General features: G+C 37.9%; 1 protein-coding gene across 1 annotated transcript; it reads left to right on the forward strand.

Annotated features, from left to right (window-relative positions):
- Positions 1–2208: 2208 nt before the first annotated feature.
- Positions 2209–24910, forward strand: ACY1 (aminoacylase 1). Its single transcript, XM_015820081.1, has 15 exons — positions 2209–2247; positions 2993–3143; positions 4868–4932; positions 7975–8079; positions 12169–12263; positions 13681–13757; positions 17198–17287; positions 17631–17687; positions 19371–19444; positions 19888–19937; positions 20974–21118; positions 23057–23125; positions 23405–23484; positions 23953–24013; positions 24125–24910. Exons 2-15 carry the CDS (start codon positions 3026–3028, stop codon positions 24287–24289), a joined length of 1251 nt encoding a protein of 416 aa, XP_015675567.1. The 5' UTR covers positions 2209–2247; positions 2993–3025; the 3' UTR covers positions 24290–24910.
- The last annotated feature ends 2419 nt before the right edge of the window (positions 24911–27329 follow it).

The raw sequence follows: 27329 nt of genomic DNA on the forward strand, positions 1-27329 counted from the left end.
AATAATCAGATTGGCTCTCCCAGCCAATGCTGAAAGATGCTTAAAATTCAGACCCTGTGCTGCTGCAAAAATGCAACATTGAATGAAGACACTGGCCTGTAAGATCTTGAGTGGCAAAGGCAGTAAATAATACCAAAGAGTTTCGGAAGCTGAAAAGGAACATTGGCAGCAAATGTTCCAGCAAAAAGCCTGGTGCCATGTCACTTCATCCCACAGGAAGAGTAAAACTATGCAACTTTTATGCAAGATGCATTCAAAACTCACTGAACAATATTACTAAAAAGAATGCTTTCTGTATATAACTGCATTTCTTCTGGAATTGAATCTGTTACTTCTATGCAAACGTGAAAAATAGACATAGTTCCTTATTTGGAATTGGGTTACAAACTGAAGTACTGGGCAGAGGGGGTAGATCTTAGAAGTGTTCCACAAAGACTTGTATTCAAAGGAGGAAACTTTGATAATTTCTTCCCTTTGTTAAATCGGCAACACAATACTTAAATATAAAATGACTCACTTTCTTTAAAAAATAATAAAACAGATTATTCAAGCAGGAGAGGAGATCTGGAATCTTGGAATTGTTTCAGTAATGGAGCCTTGTCTCTTGACTACTAAAACTTTGCAAGAGGTGGAAAAATAACATATTTCTTTCTCCACGTGCTGAATTTTAGTAACCTAGTTTTACTTGAATATTATAATACAAGTATAATGAATGAATTCCCAAGGTTCTGCCACAAGTTTCTCATCCTCAGATCTTGATTCTATTATATATTTTATATGCTCACAAACTATATATTTATGCAGTACTTTTATCACCAAGCTGTATAGAAAACCTAATTTTAATTCACTTGAAGCTACCTAAATTCTTAAATGTACATCTGGTCCAAAATCTGAACAGTTGATTTCAGCCACACAACACAAATGGCTAACCACACAATTGGCTGTGCTTATACACTTTTGGTGATTTTACCATGATTTACTCAATCCATCTCTGCTTTTAAACAGTATGGTAGATTAAAATCTGGTTGGTTTGTCCTGCTGAAAATGAAAACAGGTGGTTTCTGGCTGGAGAGGATATTTTATAACCCTGGAGGACCCCTACTCGGAATAATAAAATAAGAATTGGAAGGGCCTTGGAGATCTTCTAGTAATCTAGTCCAACCCTCTGCTCAGGAAACCCTATACCAGTTCAGAAAAATGCTTGTCCAATCTCCTTTTAGAAACCTCCAGTGTTGGAGGTTTTTAACTTCTTGGGGCAAGTTGTTCCACTGATTAATTGTTCTAACTGTCAGGAAATTTCTCCTTAGTTCTAGGTTGCTTCTCTCCTTGATTAGTTTCCATCCGTTGCTTCTTGTCCTGCCTTCAAGTGATTTGGAAAATAGATTGACCTCCCCTTCTTCGTGGCAGCCCCTTAGATATTAGAACACTGCTATCATGTCATCCCTCATCCTTCATTAAACTAGACATACCCAATTCCTGTAACTGTTCTTCATATGGTTTAGCCTCCAGATCAGTGTTTCTCAACCTTGACAATTTTAAGGCACGTGGACTTCAACTCCCAGAATTCCACAGCCAGCAATGCTGGCTGTGGAATTCTGGGAGTTGAAGTCCACGTGCCTTAAAATTGTCAAGGTTGAGAAACACTGCTCCAGATCATCTTCGTTGCTCTTCTCTGCACTCTTTTTTTAGAGTCTCAACATCTTTTTTAAATCTTGGCGACTCTTCACAACATGGTAGTTTAAGACTGGGCCTGCTATGGAGGGCAGCCAAACTATATTTTTCCTGAGAGGGGCTATTGCCCTTTATCCTGAGGAACCCCAAATATGGATAGATTTGAGGCCACCCATTCCCTCTGCTCTGCCAAAGTCCTGTCGGTGCTTCACTGACTCTCTGCCTGCCCTACCCAGCCGCTTTCTCAGCTTTCTGCTTCCTTGCTTGCGGAAGAACAAATACGACATCCAGGCATTAAACGCCGCACTTAGGCGCTTCTGGTTCTCCAAGCCAAGTCCCGCAGCTCCGGCTTGTTCCCCGCCGCCTTGGGCCGGAGCAAGGTAGGGCTTGCAAGCCACGGCGGCCGTCGGATTGGCCGCGAGCGGGCGGGCCCGGCCGGCGCGCGCCTTGGAGATTGGTCTGCTCTGCGCTCGGCCCTGCCCCGCGCTACTGCTACCGCCGCCCCCGAGGACGGCGGAGTCAACTCGCGGCGAGCAAGGCTTGAGGGAGGCGGTGGCTTCCGCAACGAGCAAAGAGGTGGGTGAGGAGGCAGAGGAAGAGCGCCCGGCGCCACCAGTTCCCATACGGGGGCCCCCTTTGCCGCCCAGGAAAGCTTCCCTGTTGCTTCGCCCGACCGTCGGCTCGTTTCACTATGGGGGGGGGGGACGAGGGGGAAGGCCAGCCCGCCGTTGCCTCCAAGGTGCTTGCCAAATAACTTGTTTACTTGGCTGCCGCTGGGCCAGGAGCTACAAGGGAGGCAGGCGAGCGCTGGACTGCGGTATCTGGGAGAGAGAGAAAAAAATCCCATAAAGGGGACTGTTTGGCTGGCGCCAGGGCCACCATAGCTGGGGAGTTTCAAGCTGCCCTGCGCAGTGCACTGTAGTCTGCCGGACTTTCGACCCAGCTCCCGATGAGCACTCCGTGACCGGGGTGTGACTCTCACAGTCCTGCAGTTGCAGCTGTGGAAATTCTGCCTTGACTGCAGCAATAAAGACACACAACCCTATGTCGGGGGAGAGTGGCGAGTTCGTTCTATCCCATATAAACTCTTCCGGGTATTTTTAATACTCAGTTGCTTTGGGCTGAAGTGGGTCCTTGAGTGCGGTCCCTTTATACTGTACAGTACAGTAATTTGAAGTGGGAAACATAACTCTACCATAATTTCATTCATTGTTACCAGGATAACGTCCTTCTCACCTAGTCCCATTGAAAAAAAAAGTGCAGTTCTTGTGTTCTTTACCCTCACTTTTTGTCTGTTCCTCTCTTGCTGTATTTGTTATAGTACTCTAAGTCTCCTGAGTCCAGAGGGCTAAACATGCTACCAGAGAAAGACTCTAAAAAGCTTGGGGAGAGGGATCCCAGAGAAGACCCGTCTGTCACTCTCTTCCGGGAGTATCTGAGAATCAAGACAGTCCAGCCTCAGCCTGATTATGGTATTAAGTCTTAAGAATTTGTTGCACTGATAATCAGCATTCAGTACCTAAAACCTGTTACAAAATGAGTGGGGGAAAGAATTACCTTTAACGTTATGGGTTGGTTTTTTTTTTTATTTTGAGAGAAATTTATGATCAGACTGTCCTATATTACATTACATTAATTATAATTATAATTATAACTCTTGGTAAAGAAAAGGACTTCTTTCATTACACAATTATGTTGTACGACTTGTTCCTTATGTCCAAAAAAGGAAGGTGAAACTCATGCACTCCAGCAAGCCCTGAAGAAAATATTATTACCTATCTTTTACATTTGGTTTGAAGGAGTTCCTTCAGGAGAAGAATCCCTCAAAAGCTAAATATCAGTTGGGTGTTTGCTTGGCTAATGAAATTCTTAGGCATTTTGGTTTTCTGGCCGTATAAACTTATACAGCCAGAAATCTATACAATATGTTATGTATAACCTATATAAACTTTCCTGAGAGTTAGGAGACTTTGCAAAGAAGCAGTTTCAACATTTGCCTCCCTGTCACTATTTATGCAGACGAAATCCTTATGATTTCATCTGCGGGATAAATGAGGAAATGTAACTCTTCAGAATGCCTCTTCTATGCATAAGGTTGATCTTGCACTATCTGGGCAATAAACAGAGGCCATTGTGAGTTGCACTGTATAAAAATTGAATAAAGGAATTAATGGAAATGACAAGACTCAAGAATTTTTATAAACTGAATGAGGAATATATTTATTTAATTCTCACAGTGATTTCTATACAGTTTCTATATCCATCAGTTTATATTTAGGAATAATTCCCAAAAAGAAGAAAGCATCAGGTTTGAGTTTTGAGTGAGCCCACTTATCGGTATGATGGTGATTGCTTATTTTGTTCTGTGTCTAATTATCTTTTAGCTTGATTTTCATGTTTCAGTATGATTATTTTATTGATTCTTATCTTCCCAAAGGGCTCATATTGTTTGGATGGCCATATAAATAAATAAAATAATACAAGTGCACCTAGTTGATTTCTTCTCCCAGTGCCTGTTGTATTCATGTAGAAAAATCAGTGTAAAGTGCAAGGCTGACCTCCATCTAAGATCTTCATCGTTTTCATCGTGGAGGAACAAATGTTTTTACTGAATAGATTTGTAGACCTTTCATTGTAAACAAATCTGGAATAACATTCTGAAATCTGAAGGCCCCCATATTAATTCTAGAATGTTCAGTGTGTCAGTATTTTGATAGTTTTAATAGTTGATGCTTTTATTTTAATTGTTTATGGACGGGGTGATGCATGTCAGGGAGAACTGAAATACACCACTTTGAAATGTAAAGTAAAAAACAATGATGGCTTAGTTGACAGGAGTGCTGGAAGCACTACTTGTCTCTAAGGCTCATTTATGGCTTTGGGCAATTTGCTGTATGTCTTTCCATGATAACGGTTGTCATCTTTAAAAATATTCATAGAATAATTAAATTATACATGTAATAGCTGACAAGTGAGCTTTAACACAGCTTGAAGAGATAAGACGGCCCAAGATTTCAAACCTTGTCCAATACCTTAACCTTGGAACAAAGTTTTAATTCAAATACTGCATGTGGGGAAAAGTTTTATAAAACTTGTACAGTACTGCCATTTTTAAAAAATTAAATATTGATTGAAATAAAAAAAAGTGTGTCACTGACATGTGTAATTTTCATGATGGCTTCCTATTTTCTTCCAGACACAGCAATAAAATTCCTGGAAAGAATAGCTTCTGAACTTGGTCTACAGTGTTTGAAAGTGGAGGTAAAATAATGATAAACTATTGCACTTATGTGGATTCTGTTGCCTTTCACTTATGTGGATTCTGTTGGTTTCTGATTTGTTGCTGCATGGCCTCTTTGCGCTCATAATTTAGGAAGAAAATCAGCATCATTAATCTTTGTCTTGCAGGTTTAAGCTTTGAGATAAGGGCTTTAAAAAAATAAAACTTCACCAGCATATATTGTTATTGATAGCAACATAGAAGTGATTTGTTAGGGGGGGGGAAGGATTTCCTTATCTAACATTATCAGGAAATCTCCCATTAAAGTAGTATGCAAATTTGATCTAGTTTACTTTTTAGCTTATAAAAATGTCAGCTAGACACTGCTATCTGCTGAGTCAAAGTAAAGGAATACTGTCTCTCATATATTTTACTGCTACAGCTCAGGGTTTCAATTTCATTCCATTGTTAAAATAGATATAATGGTACATTTGGGCAATATTTGTTTGGGCAATTTTCCAAAGACATATTTCTGTGCATTGTTGCTTTACTCTGTCATCTGAGTTAATAATAAGGAATAAGATGGCATTCATTTCAAATTAGGAAGAAAAAAAGTGTAAGTCTGTTGTCAAACTATGATTTTAGATTCAGAAGTTTGAGATTCACTGAATTTCATTGACAGCCAGTATTTTATCCTTGTCAGATATAGCTGCAGAGGGTATTGTTTCCCCCTATAAGGGCAGAGAAATATTATATATTGTTTTTGTTAAGGTTTTATTTAATGCTCTCCAAGTCAGAATTTCCATTTCCAGATTACAAAAGTACCAATTACTAAATGATTTTAACAAAGTTCAGTAGAACAGAATAAAGGTTTGCTAACTAGAATCATATTTAAAAAATAGTGACCCAAACATCTATCAAAATTAAACTCTTTAATAGCACGTACTAATTATCCACAGAATAAAGTGGACAATTGGTGGAATTTTATTTTTCACAACTTACCTCTTTCAAATGTTTTTGCTATTGTGCTTCTCATCTGTTTCTTTTCCTCAGAGTTGTATAAAGTTTTATTTCCTGTATAGTTGCGAGCTGTGTACCCATGTTACAATTGCATATTGGTGGAAATGCAGAGATACACACATGTGGGCAGTAGATCAGTTCACATAGCTGTTTTCCATGAAATCTGCATGCGTCAGTCTAAGAGAATAAATTCATGCTGCTAAAATTGGTTCAAGCAGTTGCATCGTTCACATATAATTGTCTAGGGTTACAACATGGGGAAGTGGTTTCCATGTGTCTATACAAAGAAGTGTATTATTGAGACAATGATCATTATTCAAAATCACTTAGATCATGTTATTTACCAGCTATAGTGTAAACTACCTACTTAGGCAGTGAATAAGTTTATAGAGGAAACGGGTATCCAAGTTTGTTATCTTAATAACTGTATCTTACTTCTAATTTCAAAGACAATGTATCTAAATATCAGCTACTGGCAACCAATAATCCTTATGTCTTGCTTGTAAACTTCCCAGATAAATTTGGGTATGAGTAATATGTTGGATGAAATAGATATTTGGCCTGATTCAACAAAGATCTATTTTTAATCGTTTATTAATGACTTCAGAGCTATAACAATATTGTTTAAAAGTGGTAGGCATTCTATATTATCATCTGATGTAATGTTCAAAAAAACTACTAGTGTTGGAGAAATTTAAATCTGAATCTGCAAAAATCGTGTAACTGATTTGATTGGCCTCAAATACCAGAATTTAGTTATGAGGATGAAAATGAGCTAATAATACAAACAAGGACCCATTTAGGTTAGTTTTACCATCTTGGACAAAAAGCAAAATAGATATGTAGTAAAACAGTTCCACTGACATGTTTTTTAATTGTTTTTTTTATTTTGATTCATTAGGGTCCATTGAATGCTAATTTTGGTTAATTAGGGTTCATGATATGAAGATAATTGATTCAGGCTTACTCTCAGGGGTCTGATTGAATCATACTATGGTTTGTTTTAGATTATTATTTATAGTTTGTAGTAAACCTGTTGGATCAGTGATCCTTTGAAGAGCCTCCTATCCAGTTAATCTGTTATTACAGATTCATCTATATCCAATAACCGAGCCTGACCTTTTCAGCTTTATGTGCCGCATTTAGACTGATACTTGTTACAAATGAACGCTATGGAGAATGTTTTTACTAGGAAAAGGCAAGAAATATCATTTTGCTAGGCTGTTCTCTTATTTCTGTTCCTGTGATAAAACCAATTCTCCCCAGGTTGGCTGAGCTGAAAGTGTTAAAATGCTCCTACGTAAATGAATCATTTCAAGAACTGGAGCTTGCCTTTCTTTCAATATTGATGGTAATCAGAACCAGATTTATAAAACTGAATCGACTTCCAGACTGTTAGAGTTTCCCAATGCCATTTGGAGTTGCTGTGGCTCCCTCTAGTGCCATCTGGAATTTCTCTAAACAGAATATTAAAATTGGGAAGCGGTAAATGGATCTTGAATATATGGTACTTTGGAGCTGCCTAAAGCGACAGTAAAAAAAGAAAGCATGTCTGTTTGGATGCTGAGAATCATTTTGTACTTCCCATTGAATTCTTTTCTTTGTAGTTGCTTATATCTGAAAAGCAGTTTTACATGTATAAATATTATATGTAATGATTATTGCTTCCCCTTTCTGTGTCTGTAGTTCTACTATTGTTTTCAGTGTCTGGATTCACATAGCACACTAAGACATAATGACAGGGTCTTGAGCAAGATGCTAGGCTAGACATAAGTTATCTAGCAAAAGTGACTTATCATACAAGTCAGGATTTCAGCAATGAAACTGAAATTCTTAGCGATCATACTGTCTGCTTTTTCTTATTAAATTTAATAAATTATTTTGCCATGTTCTTAAAATAAAACTTTTCAAATTCAAATTTTATTTTATAAAATTTTCTTCTCAACACGAAAGGAGAGGAGGGTGTATATAGCATGTGCAGTTACTGAAAGCTACACAAAGTGAGTCCTATTTTCCAAAGTGACACAAAGAAGAATCCCATCTAATGTAATTTTCTGTTGCAGGTCTGCCCTGACCGTGTGATCACCATTCTGACTTGGCAAGGCACAAACCCACAACTCCGCTCCATCTTACTGAATTCTCATACAGATGTTGTGCCCGTGTTTGAGGTTAGGAGATGACATTGGGGATTCAGTGGCAACTTTAACCTTGCTGGAAAAGAGAGTTGAGGGGTGATTGGGTTCCTTCCTCAAAATAAGCTAGGCAACATTATTCCAGGGGAGAAGTGGTGGGTCTTATCTTCCTCTTTGCTATTCCTTGTTTTAATTTACAAGTAGTCCTCGACTTGTGACCGTTCAAAGTTACAGTGACCCTGAAAAAAGTGACTTGTCACTGATCCTTGCACTTAAAATCTTCACAATGCCTCCGTGGTCACGTAATCGTGATCCAGGCACTTTTGCAACTGGCTTGTGTTTACCACAGTTGGCAGTGATCACCCTTTGCCTTCCACCACTTTACAGCCAGTTTCTGACAAGCCAGGTCAATGGGGAGGTTGGCAGGAAAGATCGCAAACTGAGATCACGTGATGTCTCAGTGACCATTGTGATTCACTTAATAACCACAGCAAAAAAAAGTCATAAAATCAGGCGTGGTCATTTGATTCCTCATCTGACTACTTCACTGTTTAACAATGAATTTATGGTTCCATGTATGGTTGTAAGTTAAGGACTACGAGCCGTGGTGGCGCAGTGGTTAGAATGCAGTATTGCAGGCTAATTCTGCCGACTGCCAGGAGTTCAAGTCTCACCGGCTCAAGGTTGACTTAGCCTTCCATCCTTCCTAGGTCGGTAAAATGAGGACCCAGATTATTGGGGGCAATATGCTGACACTGTAAACTGCTTAGAGAGGGCTGTAAAGTCTAAGTGCTATTGCTATTGCTACCTATATGCGAGAAACAGATTATACTGCTTTTATGAAGATGATAGAAATTCTTATGTGGGCCATTAATAGCATATGAAAATTCCTTTCCTCTCTGGAAATGAAAAGATGAATTATAGGATGAATCTCATGACTTTTAAATCGAGGTATGATCTGCACTTTATAGCATTTTCAACTCTTAGATTTGTAGGAACCGAACCACTATGGGGGAAAATAAAAATCTTATTAATTAATGGTTGTTTAATAAAGAAATTTTATTTTACTGTAGGTATTTGCAGAGAAAAAGTGATTGTTTGGTATATCTATTTATAATATTGCACCAGCAGGCAACTCCTCATAATAACAATGGAGTAAAGAGAAATCAAACAACTTGCTTATTTATTTACTTACTATCGGAGCAGGAAATTGATGCTGCTTATATAAGCACTCAAGATGGTATACAACAATAATTATATGAATAATAATTCTTGATGATTATAGGCTGTCAAATGGCAAACAAAAAGATGATGGATGCAAGGGAGGACTTTGTAAGCCAAGAGGAAATTATATTTTCAACAACTAGAAGTATATCCCGGAATGGAAAGAATGGATAGATGTAATATAGCCTCCACTCAGTAGATTATTTACTTCACATTGTTTACAAAGCAGTCCACACAACTGACAAACTTTATGGCATTGTATCAATTTGTATAATTATCCAAGCAACATAAATTATCTCAGTTACATGAATTTGCACTTAATAGACTAAACAGACATTCATTCTGTGAATGAAGGCAAATATACATGTCCCAGGATAATGTTGCAGGATCCAATCTGAGTCAGTCACTGGGATCAGAGGTTCGTTCTTCCAAGCTTTTGGACTCGTACTGGAGCCCATCCTCAGGGAACATTCATTCCCTCCATTGGTGGGTTTAAGTGTGTTTGTATAGAGACATTTCAAATTAAACTGCAAGGAATATAATAAGCAAAGAAAGTAAAAATGGGTGTATTTTCTTGGTTTCAGTGGAAGAAAGAGCACAAAGGGCTACACTTTAGTTGATCCTAATTCTTTGGCATCCTGAGTTTGTCCTCAGGAGGACTGATGTTCCTCGCATCTACTCTGAAATATTCCAAAAATACTAAGACTTGAGCAAAAAGAAAAGCAGTGATGACTGATAAAGTCATTCTAGGGGTCTCCAGAATTCCTCACTGAAACATGGTATGGAATATAGTACAAACATAGGATATAAAAAGTTTGTGCTTCAGATCCTAACTGTTCAGAGGAGAATACAAACACAAAGCTTAGGGGAACGAGATAAGAAGGAAATACCACTTAAGTGTGTGTACTTTTGTTTAGCACACTCTCCTGAAATAGTTAAGCCCAACACTTTAGGCTGGTGCATTATCTACTGGAGGAATAATTTTTTTTAAAAAACCAATAATTCCAGAAAAATGACATTGCTTTCTTTCCAGCCATGAGTCTGACTCTAAAATTGTAGTCCATACGCAGTATAAGAGACTGCATATTTGTTCCAGAGAAATCTTTTGAGCTTGTATTACAGTTGTACTCAGTGGTGGGATTCAAATATGTGAACAATTGGTTCTCTGTGTGGATGCCGCTTCCGGAAGTCCATTCTGGGCCTGGGCAACAAAAAAATAGCTACTGGTTCTGCCAAACCGGTGTGAACTGGCTGAATCCCACCACTGGTTGTACTACTATAGTTGAAAATTGCTACAAAACTAACTACTCCATAGTTGCTGAGATTTTATTGCGGTATAAATAGTAGAATTGGTTAGCTTAAAAACTCTGGTTTAAAAAAAGTGGTTCTGAGAGAGGATGCTCTGTGAAATGTTACTCTAAATCCAAAAACCTTCTGAAAAATTTGGAACTAGATGATGGAGAGTTCTAAATGAAGCTCCCAGCTTCAATTAAATTACCATAGAAGATTTACAGACTTGGCAATGATAACAGGAGGCAATTAACCTGATGCCTTCATGATTATTTTGCTCCTAGTTACCTTGCAGCTTCCATGCTTTGCAACATTTCCCGGAAAAACTACTTCCTACACAAACAGAGAATCCAAAAAGCATGTTTCCAGGACTTCTGGTCCTACGCGGTAGAGACTGGTCGCGGGCTTGCGGATTGCCGCACCCCCACGGCTAATTTTTGTTCTGTCTGGAGATCCAGCCTAATGGGTCCAAGCCGCCCCGGAGAGGCGGCGAAGAAAGAAGGGTTGCCCCAGCGACTCTGGAATGACGGTAGTCATTCCGTTCGTCTTGGGGAAAGCCTTCTAACCCAACCTACTTGCAACTGAAGTCCAAAAGAACTAATCAGCACAACAGTAAACCGTGTGCTTGAAACTGGGTGAGGAATCTGATTTTCCCTTTTCTATTCTACACTTAATTTCCTGGAAAAGTTCCCCAAGAAGCAAAATACTTCCGAAAGTGAAGGAGGGGGACTTCCACCCCACCCTTATACTACCAGAAGCGGCGAATTAAAATTTCCATGGAGGATCAAAATATATGGTAGTCAAATAAATTTATAAACTTGAAAGCTAAAATTTAACTTTGGACAAGTTTAAAATTGTTGAATGGTTAAGACTCTCATTTTAAAACTAAATAGATGCTGAAACCTAGTGGTGGATGAAGATTATGACAGTTATGATTTCCATAGAGAACTTGCCAAAACCTGAGAAAAGCTAATCTGTGTTTGTGACCTTCAAAGCTTTAATAACAAAGAACAGCTGTGACAAAAAAAAAGACAACAATCTGAGCTTCAGACAAAGAGAATTATAAACTTTAGAAAAAAAATCTTTTTTGAACTCTTTGGATTACAAATATCTATTTAACCGGGACTCTAAAGCTATTTGCCGATAAGAAGGAAAAGTTCAACTTTTGGCCATCATGAATCAGAGACATGTAGATAGAACACACCAAGAAAATATAAATACCTCTCAGAAGGAAATATATAGTATACTGCAATTAATTCAAATAACACTGAGTTCAAATCACAAAGAAATCCAAAATAACTTTGAAAATATAAATCAATCTATTTCTAAGTTAACTCTAAGTTAACAAAAAAACTTCCAGGAAATAACAACAAAAAGCATGTTTCCAAAAGTCATTCTTGCTGAACTCAGAAGCAAGTTTTTCAAATGTTTCCTAGTTTCTTGGAAATGTTAGGAAATGTGTAGGTTCATGTAGATTTGTCCCCAGTATTGTAAGGTGTCACTGAAAACAGTCAGGCTTTTCCTTTAATGTCTTAGCAGGCTGCCCTAAGGGCAAGGTCTCATTTCTGATCCATTCACATTTTTCTAATTGTTTCATGTTCTTTCCTACAGGAATATTGGCAGTATGATCCTTTTTCAGCTTTCAAGGATTCTGAGGGAAATATCTATGGACGGGGAACTCAAGATATGAAATGTGTATCTATCCAGTACGTGAAACCTATCTTGTCCTTCTACTTATGTTCTAGAGTCTAGACCAGGAATAGGCAACCTTGGCTCTTTTGTGACTCGTAGATTTCAACTCCCAGAATTCCTGAGCCAGCCATGCTGGCTCAGGAATTCTGGGAGTTGAAGTCCATAAAAGAGCCAAGGTTGCCTACCCCTGGTCTAGACAGTAGAAAAGATATCTATTTAATAAGGAAAGCTACTTTGGCATTTTGTCTTGCAAATGATGGAAGTGAAGGGATGTGACCAAGGGAATAGTTCGCACAAAGAGCCTTTTAGTTATGGCTGTGAAACTGGTAGCAATCAATACATAATTAAATTTGTTAATCCTGTCTGATCTGATTATGTGTTATTATGCCATATTGTTTCATAGTGACAACATAGATCAGGGATTAGCGATTAATTTTCCCAAGGGACCACATGGGGAAACTGGGACTGTTGAGGAGAGCCAAACCAAAAGGGCTATGAAGGTATATAAGCAGAGACACACGCACATATGTAAATTGAAAAAAAGTAATCACTTTCAAAATAAAAGCAATGCACTTGTATTGCATGCATGGCTTAGGTGGCACTGGTTTACTGGGCTTCCAGTAGCCTGAGGAGAGTCCAGTTCACCCGCCTGTGAGAGGGGCTGGCCTGTCAGGCTTGCCGAGGCAGTTAACTTCCCCCTCTTTGGAATGTCTGGCAGTTAGGCACTATTTAATTTCCAATTGACCTCACATGGGCCGGACAGAGACAACCAAAGGGTCAGAGGTGGCCCAGGGACTGTAAAATACCTAGGTCTGACATAGACTTTCTCCACAATAATCTGTCCCTAACCTAGTCCTTCGGGTAATTCATAATCTCTGTAACAGTCCATCCACCCTGCTGTTGATTGTTCTCTTCTCTTTCCTTCTACGTATGAACTGGCTACCTATCAACATAAAACTGACCAATATTACCCCATTTGCTCAAGTTTAATGCTGTATTTAAAAGATGAGCTGCTTTGTATAAATACAATATACATTGTAATGGTTTTGTCCCTTATCTTATTTTCTTCTTTTTCTGTTTGTTTTTATTGTTATATCTTTTTACCTTCAATTCTGTTTATTAATGCAATTAAATAAAAATTGTACCTCACTAGCCAAAAAACAGCAAGCTGGAATAGGGAGATTGCTGCTGCATTCAAAAGATTGGTACCTGGCTAATTCTTGCAAGCAGAAAATAGGTGCCTTGTACCTAGCTCTGCTTTGCCCTGCAAGGCACGTTTTAGAATTCAGGGAATTTTGATCCAGACTCCAGCTAAGTGTTTGCTCATTTCCAATACCCAACAGCCATCACCGACACATACACACTCTTTTTTCTTAAAAACACTATGTTATCTTTTTAGTGAGCCACTAAATAAGACATTTTTTATTTCAGATACCTAGAAGCCATACGGAGGCTGAAAGCTGAAGGAAGACATTTTTCACGAACCATTCATATGAGCTTTGTCCCAGGTGAGTTAAATAGGCACATCATATAATCACGTGTCTCCTAGTTTTTGCTCAAAATGATAGATCATAGAAGGAAAAAAAATATTGCAACTCAGCACCATAGGGTTCATTCTGCTTTTGTGTGCAAAGAGGCCTCCCTAATGGTCTGCTGAGGACATATTCTCACAACAGAGCATCTCTTGTGTGTCCATTCAGCAGCAACCCAAAGTCAGGCTAATATATTCTGGTATGAAAATAATGGTATGCTGGCAGAAAATTTCCCATGTGGACATTCTTGGATATGTCGAGGAGAAACCTTCAGAGATCAACAGTCTACTAGCTTCTGTTAGCCTGCTCCAGAACTGCCTTGTCCCAACTGGCTGGTGTTTCATGTCTATTGCCATTTTTGCTCTGGTTGCCATATTGACACACTTTTTCTGTTTTGTTATTGTTCAAACATGGGAGCATGTTTTGGGGCTTCGACAAGATAAGTGTTTCCATTGAGATGCAAAACTAAAACCTTAGCATGTGGCAGCCCCCTTGAGCCCAAGGCCTTTCCTTCATCTAGGACAGTGTTTCTCAACCTTGACAATTTTAAGGCATGTGGACTTCAACTCCCAGAATTCCACAGCCAGCATTGCTGGCTGTGGAATTCTGGGAGTTGAAGTCCACATGCCTTAAAATTGTCAAGGTTGAGAAACACTGATCTAGGAGCTTCTCTTCTTCCAAATCAAGAGTCACACATTGTTTTTTAAAAGTTCTGTCTACAAAAATACCCAGAAATTGATGCATATATGGCCAGGGTTTTAAAAACCATTGCATGGTTTTCAGAGCCCTGGTAATAATTAAAGGGTTGAAGCTTGTGATTCTAAGCATGCAGTGCTGGGTCAAAAGTGTGATTCAATAAAAAGGGCTTTCAGAGTTACTCAAAGCAACTCTTCCAGGGAAACATCAGAGCCAGCTGGAGCAGAGATACAAGGACAGCCATTGGCAGTTCATTTTTCCTAATAGATAATTCTGCAAGGAAGGGAAAAGGAAAAGAAGTAACTCATCCAGCCACAGCTCTGAAACCTTTTTACGCTGTCATATTTTTGACTTCAGGACAGAAGCCATTACTGTGGATGTGCGGAGAAGTTCTTGTTTAGGGTTGGTGACATTATTTCCCCAGGCAAACGACATGCAAGCTAAGTAGCCTAGTAAAACTGACAGAAGCCAATAAAGTAATTAAACATTTTCAGTACAGATTTGCAATAGAATATTTTCAGTATATTGTTTTGGAAGAAACACATAGATTTCATTTCTGCAGGAAAACCTCAAAACCACATCTTTATCACTGTTGGTTAAACAATATGGGGAGATTAAGTAAAACACACAGAATACAAGAGAATATTTGTAGCTCAGGTTGAATTTTTACAGATCTTACAGCAAAAGGCATATCCACACAATTTCATCAAAAAGGGCCTGACCATTTAACCCACTACAATACAACCAACACAAGCTATGAAAGGGATAACGCTACCATACATCAAAAATATATCAAAAACAACCAAGAGAATATTACAATATGCCATCATTATAGCCCACAAATCAACTAAAGCCCTCCAAAACATTGTAAGTAAATTAAAAGACCTGATAGCTCTGGAAGACAAAACAGGAGTCATCTACCACATACAATATAAGCATTGTTCCAGCCACTGAGTAGGACAGACAGATAGAAGACTAGTACAGTGCATCCATGAACACTAACTAGCAGTCAGAAGACATGATGAAAACTCCTTAATTTCACAACACATAGACAGACGTAACCATAGTTTCAACTGGGAATCTGTGAGTAGCCTACATCAAAGTAAATCTAATATGCTGGAGAGTTCCTGGAAGCCTAGGACTCAGGCAGATCAGCCATTAGCAGCATATAGATAAAAATAGCATCTACATGTCATTCAAATAAAAAAAGCTAAAAAGGAAACAAAAAGTCCAAAACAACCTCCTTGCCAGCAATCAATACTCAAATAAGCAGGGAATAACACCAGGATTAATAGTAGACCAACAATGAAATAGTAAATATACCAGTTAAGGAACTATCAACTTAGACAAACAACACCCTAATCAAGAAGCTACCACGAAGAAAACAACATTCCCACCAACACTTAAAGGGCAAGCCACAGTATATATTCAGAGAGCAAACCCTACTTCCTTCCAGCACTGAAAATGTTACCTAATTGTGTAATGAAATATCTGCAAGAAAATGACCAAGCTCAGCATCAAGGATTCCATAAAACATACATGTTTTATATCAGGACACAAGGCTATATTTAGGATGGAAAAATATGTAAAGAATGAAAGATAAATCATTGGTCAAAATTTCATCGTAAGGTTGATTAGCTGTTTTTATTACTAATTTGTAATGTCAAGGTTAAAATTCAAAAAAAAAACCCCACAAACTGCAGCAGTTGTTTCCTTTAATACTTCTATCAAATCATAATTTATAGCTTTAATAACTCTGTAACTATTCTATACCAAACCTCTCTGTTTAGTGTCCATGTTGCCTCTCAGTAACCAAAGAAGAACGATGACTCTTGATTTCCTGGGTGGCTGCTTGTTCCACAGATAACCCAGAAGCAGCAGCAGCTGGGTGGAATGAGAAATTTCTGATGGTGGTGATGGATTTCTTTAGCCAGAGAAAGAAATTATTCACTGATTGAGTTCTCATCTTCTTTTACTGCAAGATTGCCTTTGGATCATATTAGATGGCATGTGGAGAAGATAATTAAATTCAGAAGTAGTTAGATGCAGCACTATCATGATGCCATTTTAAAAAATGGTAATAATACTTTTTAAAAAATCACACTGCCTCCAAATTTGGATTAGGACCCTAGTATTGGGGAAGAGAGACCAACCCTTTACCTTGACATGGTTTCTTTGATAATTCATTTCCTTCATCCCATCTGTTCCTGTTATCAAGCAGCATACTAGCAGCATACTAGGGGTGTGTACTCTACTCCAGGGCTTACAGCAGCCTTGGGGAAAAATTGAAAAATGATGCAGAGGCTTTTGAGCAAATAAATCATTTGGGATCTTCTAAGGTGGTTCTACTCTGTTCTTTTGTTGCATCCCAGTGAGACTACACTTGTGGTCTCAAATGTGATGTCATGTTCCATTAAACAGAGTGATTGCTTTCCTGATTAATAGCAGGAAACAATTAGTGCATTAAAAATTTGGGGGCAAACACACAAAAAAGCTGATGAATGGGTTTTGGAGAAAAAACATTTTTTTTGTTCTTTGTGGGCTATGCTAGTACAAAGAGAGGAGGCCCCCTGCGTGCCAGATTGCAAAGCACAAAAGCTTTCTTGGATCCCAGTGAGAACTTTGCACTGTAATTAGCTCTTCAAATATTTCCACTCTGAAATGCTGGTTTGGAGATCAAAGCAAAAGAAGTAACTGTCTGGGCTTTCTTTTTCATGCAGATGAAGAGATTGGGGGCCACAAGGGGATGGAATTGTTTGTGAAGACTCCAGAGTTTGCAGCGCTTAATGTTGGCTTTGCCTTGGATGAAGGTGAAAATCCATAGTATGGCACTTGGGAAGCACTTTTGGAATTGAAAAATATGCTGTAACTGAAATCATTTTCCTTTTTTTCTTAAAAAAATTATTCTTTGTAATTACTTAAGTTTTTTTTCTCAAAGCTGTGTGACTATGTAGGCTTGTTTCTCAGAAGGGAGGCCTATGCAGCCTGGGTGCAGATTCTGTACTTGCCAATAATAATAATAATGTGTCCCCCCCATGAATACAAATAGCATATAGTTGATGCTATAGTCACTTGCCAAAAGGCTTTGAAGACAGCTTCCTCTATATTTGAACAGCATTTGTTATTTACGATTGTTGTTTTGTTTTCTCCTAGGCCTGGCAAACCCAACGGACACTTTCACTGTATTCTATGGCGAGAAATGCCCATGGTGTAAGTAAGATCTGAAATGTTGTACTTCCTCTCATCTGTTTTCCTTTTAATCTGCATCATCCTAAGACAGGGGTCTCCAAACTTGGTAACTTTAAGACATGTGGACTTCAACTCCCAGAATTCCTCAACCAGCATGGCTGGCTGAGGAATTCTGGAGTCCACATATTTTAAAGTTGCCAAGTTTGGAGACCTCTGTCCTAAGATCTATACTGAAAACCACCTGCCGTATCTCTGTCAGAGATAATGCATGAATTCTTTTGAACAGTTTCTGGAGTTTTGTCAGTTTTATATATATATTTTCTTAGTTGCAACTGCATTTCCTTGTCACACCAGTTTTCACTCTGTAGAACTGTAGTCCCAGTTACATCACTGGATTGATGTAGAATTTTAGACCTCCCCTGGTGCCTGTTGTTTTATAGTTTGGAATTTCACTAAAGGCATTCTGAAACTTTTTGATATTTTACAGTATATGCCTGCAATTTAATTTAATACAAATGTTAAAAACTGATTCTCTGAAAACTCAAAAATACTGCAGTTGATGTTGGCAATTAAATGTAGTTATTAGCCTTTACCTGTGTATCTGCAAATTATATATATATATATATCATATGTATAATGTGTGTATGGTGTGTATATATTTATTGTTTTTTATTATTGTGTTTATTATATTCTATTTTATTATAAAAGAGGATATATGCATTATCTTTTCCCCCAAAGTTTATTTATAAATTACAAGAAAATGGGTAAAATGTAAATATATTTTTAAAAAGCAACAAAAAGAACGTACACAATTAACAAGATAATCTTCAAACTTAAAACAGAGAAAAAAGATTAATAGAAACAAAAGAAATAGAAAATGTTGGTTTCTCTTCAAAAGGGACATGCATTATGGTTACACCTACAGATAGAGATTGAGTTTTATGGATCATTTGTTGCCACTTCCAATGTGAAGAAGCAAGCCTCTTCTTTTAGAAAAGCTGTTCACTTCTTTGAAACAATAGTTTATCTGTTAAGTATAGTCCTGCCCTTCAATGTACTGTTACTTCTTTGGAATATGGCACACTTTCAAGTGGAAGAGAAATATATATTGTGTACACACACACACACACACACACACACATATATGTACAATATATATTACTCAAAATGTGTAAACTTTGGGATCTAGCTTGAAATAATCTCTCTTTCTCTCTCTCAAATTTATATACAAATTAATGGCAATCATGTCAAATATCTGCTGTATCTTAGGAATTGTACACTGTATAAATGCACCAGGAGCCATATGCTATATAAATGCACATTGATATTTGAATTACTGTTGATAAAAGATTCTAGAACAATTTTTTGAGCTTGTCAGAGCTGCAGAGGGACAGAATAGCTTAACCAAAGATAACTGGTCCACACTTGTATTTTACAGGAAGATACATTGAGGATAACTGATTCACCCAAAGTTAGTTGTGCAAATTATTTAATTTTTTCTCACTATTAAAAATATCCAACCATATGCAAAACTACCAGGAGACTGATATACTTTTTAACTGCACCTGTTCTACATTTAAGTTGATACCCTTTTGGCTGAATTATTTTGTTTGCTATGGTAGTTAAACAATGTAATTGTTTGTCTTGCTTTGCTTTACTTTATTTTTACACTTACATTTTTGGTCTTTCTTGAAATGACCTCAGGGATTAAAGTAAAAGTGCAAGGGAATCCAGGACATGGATCCAGATTCATTGAGAATACAGCTGCTGAAAAGATGGTAAAAGACCGTTTTCTATAATATACAAGGCTAAGGAAGAGTGGGAGGTAAAACTGCTTATTAGTATCAACGTGTATAAATAAAAAAATCAAATCAGACACTTTATATGAACTGGCTGTAGTGCAGGCTATAATGTGCAGTTTAGAGTAGGATTATCAAATTGCAGTGCTCATATTTCATTAGGCCGTCACAGTTGATTATGAAATTCAGCCAGGAAACCTCTACAGTCAGAAGTTATGAAAGTTATAGCCCATCAGTTTCTAGAGAGATAGAGGATGCTGAATTTTGGTTTACAAAGATTTTTTTCCATTTTATCATAATTTGCTAAAAAGAGATATAATCCCACCTTGCCCAGAAGTTGATATTTAAGGCAGTCCTATAGAAGCACTGGCAGTGGGGCGAATGCTTATCATTGCATTTACTTTTGATTTTCCTGTTCACAGCACAGAGTGATCACTTCTTTCCTAGAATTCAGAGAACATGAAAAACAAAGGTAAGAAATAAAAATAGGTGAAGCCTATCAAAGATAGGGAAAGTCAATGCCTGACCTTCATGACTGAATAACTGCATTTACCCATTCTGTGTTTTTTTATTATAAAAGTATAACAAAAGAAGAGGATTTTGTCACCTCAAAATACATTTGATTATGGCATGGCTTTCATAGACAGTATCTTAGTATATGAAATATATACAAGGTGATCCAGCACTACCCTCCCAATCTTTTATTACAAATAGATTGCTATCACAAGGGTCCATTGGAACCTTCAGCTGTGATATGGAAAGCAATTCAGCTTTTTCTTTCTATAACTGGACTGAAAGATATAGATGACATATATCTCTCATTACCCTTTGATTCTCTAAAATGGATCTGGGAGTTTTTCATTTTAATGATAAGAGGTTGAATAATAAATTTCAAAACCCAGCTCTGCCATAATTCTACTAAGATGAGATTTATAAAATAATTTCACAAAACCTATTCTTGCTTTCATATATAATGCTGTATATAGTGATGCACTTTGCATAATTCCTAAGGATTTCTGATAAGGGATGCTTTGTAAATCCAGAATGGCATTATATTCACAAAGGACATTTAGTTTTGAAAATGATCTGTGTGATAACATTTGTTACTATGTAGTTGGATATTACGCTGTCTACCATTTGTCATGTATTAAGAGCTAATCCTCAGAAATATGGCTGGGTCCACTTGAAGGAGCCATCCTCATAATTTTCAGTTGACAACACTAGTAATATGTTTGGTTAGAATCCAAGAACTTTGAGCAACACGTCTGAGATTAAAATAACCATTTTAATAAAGGCAGGGATGCTTTACTGTGGCAGCATCTGTACTGTCCAGTGATAGAGGTTGTGTTTTGTATGTATGTTTTTAAGATAATGTGTAAATTACAGAATCAGGTATCTTCTGCACTCCAGTTTTTGTCGGGCAGTGATTCCTATCAGGGACTTAGCAGTGAACTGATTTGAAAATGTCAAAGAAACGGTGTATAATTTTTTTTTGTTCTTTCTCGCAGATTGAAAACGGGGGAGCATCTCACATTAGGAGATGTAATATCTGTGAACCTGACCATGTTGAATGGAGGTGTATCATTCAATGTAGTCCCCTCTGAGCTCTCTGTTGCCTTTGACATCCGGATCCCTCCCACAGTGGACCTAAAGGTGCAGAGAAGGAGAAGGTTACCAGTTTTCATCCCATAAAGATTTGCCTTGAATATCTCATCATAACTGGCCAGAGAATATATTAGCTCTTCCCACCCGTGCTAGAAACAGCAACTGTGGTTATTTATTTATTATAAAATGAATGTACAGTAGTTATTTGCAGGTAGTTATGGGCACATCTTGTTATGCCCATGCAACACCACTATTTGAGAACTATACTGGTTCCCAATAGGCTTTTGGGTGCAATTCAAGATGCTGGTTCTTATTTTTAAAGCCTTACATGGCATAGGACTGGGTATGTCTAGTTTAACGAAGAGAAGGACGAGGGGGGACATGATAACAGTGTTCCAATATCTCAGGGGCTGCCACAAAGAAGAGGGAGTCAAACTATTCTCCAAAGCGCCTGAAGGCAGGACAAGAAGCAATAGATGGAAACTAATCAAGGAGAGAAGCAACCTAGAACTAAGGAGAAACTTCCTGACAGTTAGAACAATTAACCAGTGGAACAACCTGCCTCCAGAAGCAGTGAATGCTCCAACACTGGAAGTTTTTAAAAAGAGACTGGTCAGCCATTTGTCTGAAATGGTATAGGGTTTCCTGCCTGAGCAGGGGGTTGGAGTCAATGACCTCCAAGGTCCCTTCCAACTTTATTATTATTATTATTATTATTATTATTATTATTATTATTATTATTATTATTATTATTATTATTATTATTATTATTATTACTACTACTACTACTACTACTACTACTACTACTACTACTACTACTACTACTACTATAGGAAATTCGTTCTCCTAAGAATATCAGCCTGTCTCACATTCTCTCACAGGGAGGGCATGCTCCAGGTTCCTTCTTTTAAATCTTGTCATCTTCAGGACCAAGGAAGGGTGCCATTTTTTGTGTTTGGCCCTATTCTCTGGAAGATCTCTCCCCCCCTCCCCCCATGTACGACAGGCCCCAACTTTTTCTCACCTTTAAGAAAGCCGTTAAGACCTGGCTCTTCCCTCAGGCATTCGGGGCTAGTTGTATGGGAGTTACCCTGTGGTAGTTTTGTTGTGTGCCTGTCACCATTTTACATTTTATATTTATAGTTTGTTTATTGTTATATATGGTTTTCTTGGCTTGTTTTTCCTCCTTTTTTGTTTTATTATTATTTTTATGCTGTACACCACCTATTGTTTGAGATGAGTGATCTTATAAACCTTAAACAGTTTCCGGATGGTTTTTTGTTTTTTTTTACAAAACTTGTTAAACTGTCCTATAAAATATTGTTAGTTTGTTTAAAAATCTTGCAGCATTTGTAGCTGTTAATATGGAAGCTTTTAATAACTTTTCTTGATGTTTGAAAGAATTGGAGAGCTTAATTCCTTTGCTTGTAGATTACTTTCAAAAGTCCCAAATTCTGGTAGCCTTGAGGGCTTTCATGTTCTATGTCTGTTTAATGAAAGATCAACTGTGTTTTGTAACACATTCCCCCAAAAGCTGCCCTGGAGAGAAATGTCAGGTATCTATCATAAGCCATACAGACCTTTGATCAAGATGTAGCTTTGAAGCTACACTATTTGATGGTTCTGAGGGAAGTCAGAGCCCCAGAGAAGGAAATATTAAAAAGGCAGAAAAATATTTTTCCTCAAAAGGATTTTTAAAACCAAAAACCAACCGTGGCCTCATCTCTTTGCCCCAAGCAGGAGCCAGCCCTATACAAATACAGATGTAAAACCATCAGGAAGGTTGGAGCCAGGGAACTCAAGAAGGACTTTACTTCTAACAGTTCCTTACCTGTGAGGGAAAAATATTGTTAAGTCAGCCAGGAATGAGTGCAGAGAATTGTTAAACAGAATAATAAAGATAATGAAAAATAGAGTATCTGGCCAAGCATTGCTCAGAACAAAGCACCTTCTCATATCACATATTGATTTGTCTTTGCTTTGCAGGAATTTGAGGAGCAGCTCACATCATGGTGCAAAACAGCTGGAGAAGGTGTTACATATGAGTTCCAGCAGGTAACTGGGAAATGAGGACTCATTCCAACTACTTTTCCTTTAGTTCTAGAAGCAAAGCTCTAAACTGCTTTGGGCTTATAGCCTTCCGAGGTACTGCCATTACTGTCTTTTTCTCCCTTTCCTCCTTGGGCCTTTATCTCAACAGGGCTGTCTTTCTAGGGTGCCCTGTGCTCCACAGTCTCTTTTAGTCCTACTGCTGCTTCTGCCAGGCTTTTGCCAGACATTCCTGGATTTTGAGAATCCTACAAGTTTCACCTTCTACCTTTTCCCTTGGGCTAGAAATACATGGATCAGACAGTTACCTCCACAGAGGAATCTGATCCCTGGTGGAAGGCATTCAGTGACACCTGCAAAGACATGTGAGTATGTTATTACATTTGCATTTTCTCATTTTTCTTCCTTTTTCCTTAGTCATGTTAGGATAGGAGCAAGTTCACCTGCTAGATAGGAGCAAACTATGTTTATATTTGGTGGAGAAGTTGCTATTGACTGCATTTAGAAAAAGGTTGGCATGTATACCAGGATACCCCCTAGTATAGAACCAGCTATTCCCAAACTGCCACCTGTCTATATTCAGAGATTGCAAGGGCTAAACCAACAGAGTGTTTGTAAGATGTCTGGATTGCTACAAGTTGGGAAAAGCATGGAAACTCCATCTTCTCAACTACCCCGATTCTGGATCATCCCAGAAGCCTGCAGATCCCCTTTTTTCCGTTGATAAATTCTACCTTTGGATAGCTTGAAACTTCTGAAGCTGCAAAAAGACCAAATTAAATAACAACCATCACACGGGGAGCTTCTCTGCCATTGTGTCTCTGTCTCTTCAGGAATATGAAGCTGAAGTGTGAGATCTTCCCTGCTGCCACTGACAGCCGCTACATCAGAGCAGTGAGTATAGATGTCTTTCCTACAGGCACCTGACCAGTGAAGTGCTTATCTTCTACTCACTTGCTCTGGCCTTGCTTTCTGACAGTTGCTTCTCCTTCCAATACATTTCAGACAGGTCGCCCTGCAATTGGCTTTTCTCCCATGAACTACACACCTGTGCTGCTTCATGACCACAATGAATTCCTGAATGAGCAGATCTTCCTTCATGGGATTGAGATCTATGCTCGCCTCATCCCGGCACTGGCCAGTGTCCCTCCTCTGCAAGCAGAAGCCTGAGGTCCTAGCAGATGGCAGTGATTTGGGGTGCCTGGTGATGGTGGTGATGGGGATTGGCGAGAAAAACCAAAGAAACTGAGAAAGGACACTGTGATATTGTGACTGAGGGCTTATGGTGCCTGATAATCTGTGTTTTGCCAAGAGGAAGTAGAATTCCAGCAACCCTGGATATTACACAAGAAACAAAGAAAACTGGCAGCATTAGTTAATGAAACCACATTTAAATGAGGGTCTTATTGATGTCAATGACTTTTTCTCTGCTGTATACTAATGAACAGAGAGATCCTTCTTACAATTCCAGATGGAAAACCATATATTTTTATCTACTAACATTTTCTCCATTTGGGGATAAAAGGATAGTCTTTGTGGCTTCTAAATTAGCAAATTCTAAGGACTAATTTCTCACTACTGAAACACAGTTGAACAGGAAAAGGATATTCTCATATTAACTGCCTTCCTGGTACTACCATATCATTTTGCTATGTGGTTGGGTTTTTTTAAGAAAAAGAATTCATTCACATTGGCAAACCTAAGGAAAAAATAAAATAGAGATGAAGGGCCCGAAATCTTGAGAAATTGGGGTCAGGCTATTTAGGCTGCTGGGATTGACATGGAGTTATTTTTTTCTTTTTTTCTTTTACTTTCTCTGACCTGCCTAATACTACTATGGAAGATCATCTCAGTTCTTATATAAAATTCTAGCAAGGAAAAAATTTCCCCAACTCTGCTATAATACTGAGCATTTTTTTTAGTTTCCCTATTCATAAAGGAGAATCAAGTATGACACTTAACCTTTGCCCCATGAGTTCTTTCAAAGAAAAAATGTTTTTGAAAGTAAATGAAAGGGAATTTAGCAATAGCAATAGCACTTAAACTTATATACCACTTCCCAGTGCTTTACACCCTCTCTAAGTGGTTTAACAGAGTCAGCATATTGCCCCCAACAATCTGGGTTCTCATTTTATCGATCTCAGAAGGATGGAAGGGTGAGCCAGTGAGAATTGAACCTGCAATACTGCATTCTAACCACTCTACCACCATGGGTCTTTTTATTAAATAAAGTTTAATTATAGAGAGAGACTCAGATCTTGAAGGAGGAGTTAAGAACTAATACAATCTGCTTAGGAACTTTTCTCCCTACTCTACTACCTCATCCCACAGGAAGATGGGGATGTCCCTGAATTTTCACTCCTTGAGGATTCACTAGCACTACAGCTGACTGCCTTAATTATCTACTGAACCTATATTTCAGCTAATTATAAATGAATGCTATTTGGATTCTTTGAATGCCAAACTTCTAAGGGTGAAATGGAAATGATCTCACCAATAGCATGGATGACTTTTCTCCCAAGAATACCTTGGGGATGGCACTATATCAGAATAGTGCATCCTTTCTTTTGAGGCATTCTTTTCCAAATTGTAACTGGAATTCTGCTGAAATATTAAGGATAGTCAGTATAGAGATGTATGGTTTAAGGAGAAATTTCCAGCCAAATTTCCTTGAATAGGATGCCAATCTATAAATAATTTGTTAACACACACCTGCCTCTTGAATGTTAGCTATGTTTCTCCCACTAACAGCATTTGCAAAAGGCAAACCATCCAACAAAAGGGCTATTTTGCCCAGTCTTATACAAGATATTTGATTGAGACTGGAAAGTGAGAGAAGTTCTCCAGATATCATATTGACATGTTTTATCTCAGGTTCTCTTCATCCAACTTGTCACTTGTAACAAAACCTGAATTTCTTCCAGAAGGATTATTTTTCACTGCTTTAATGCAAGATCATCCCAATGTATATACACTGTCAGGTACACTTTCTCTTTTTCATATTGGATAAGATCTGTTAGAAACTCTGCTCACATTTTCTAGTGTCATAGAGCAACACATACTTAGAGAATATGGAAATTTCCCCCCTTTAGTAGTAGTCTATTAACTACACAGTAGGTGATTTTTAATACAAAACTGAAGCACAGATAACAACACTGTGATTTGTCTATTATGTATACAATAATAATCTGTAAAATTTACTGTGAAAATATAAATGTTGTGTAAAGTCTTGTGATCCAAAATATTCAGGTGTCAAAATGGGGCTAAATCAGGATTCTTTTAAAAGCCTAGGGGGAAAGGCTAACTCATGCATTTTTACAGTTCTGTATAATTTGGTACAATCTTACTTGGTAGAAAGTCCTGCTGTGCTCTGTTGTCTTTTGGCAAACATCCACTGAATTGTTGCATATGTGGTTGTGGAGATTTTAGATGAACATTTCTCCTTTGGGAAAATGACACTTCCACATAAGTCTATAGTATCAAAATTTTGTTTAGAATTACTTTTTGTTTCTTCTGTTTGCCATGTTCCAGGATGAATTCCTTCTCTTAGTTAAGTTTGGCTGAAAACAGAAATAACAGAACTATATGTGGTTATTAGATTGATAACTCATAACAGTATATTTGTAACATGAAGAAAAAGCTGCTTATGGGCTTCCAAGAGGCTTTCAGTGCTCTTTGATCTAATATAACCTATCGAGGGGCAGCATCTTGTCTAACATAAATTTAAGTTGCCTATGCCCACATGAACAAAATGGTTCATGCCATGGATTATAGCAATGTTTTTCAAAATTGGCAACTTTAAGATGTGTGGACGTCAACTCCCAGAATTCCCCATATTAAAATTTTCTTGGCAAGATTTCAAAAGTGATTTGCCATTACTGGCTTTCAAGGGCCAAAAGAGAATGATCTGTCCAACTGGCTTTGGGCCTAAGGCGTAACTAGAACATCCACCTATCTCCTGGTCCTAGTCTGGTGCCTTAACCACTATAACAAACTGGCTTTCATATGTTGTTGAATGTTTGAATGTTTATTATATTTATATCCCGCCCTTCTCCTTACGGACTCAGGGCGGCTAACAGCCAGATAAAACAACTACAAAATACAAAATACCAATACTACAGTTAAAACACTATTAAAAGACAAATATTAACAATTGGCCTATAATTTAAAATAATTTTAAAACCCCCGCTAAAAATTTCCCCTAGGCCAG

This window comes from Protobothrops mucrosquamatus, unplaced genomic scaffold (genome assembly GCF_001527695.2).
Source record: "Protobothrops mucrosquamatus isolate PMUCROS unplaced genomic scaffold, P.Mucros_1.0 scaffold_152, whole genome shotgun sequence".
NCBI classification, from domain to species: Eukaryota; Metazoa; Chordata; class Lepidosauria; order Squamata; family Viperidae; genus Protobothrops; species Protobothrops mucrosquamatus.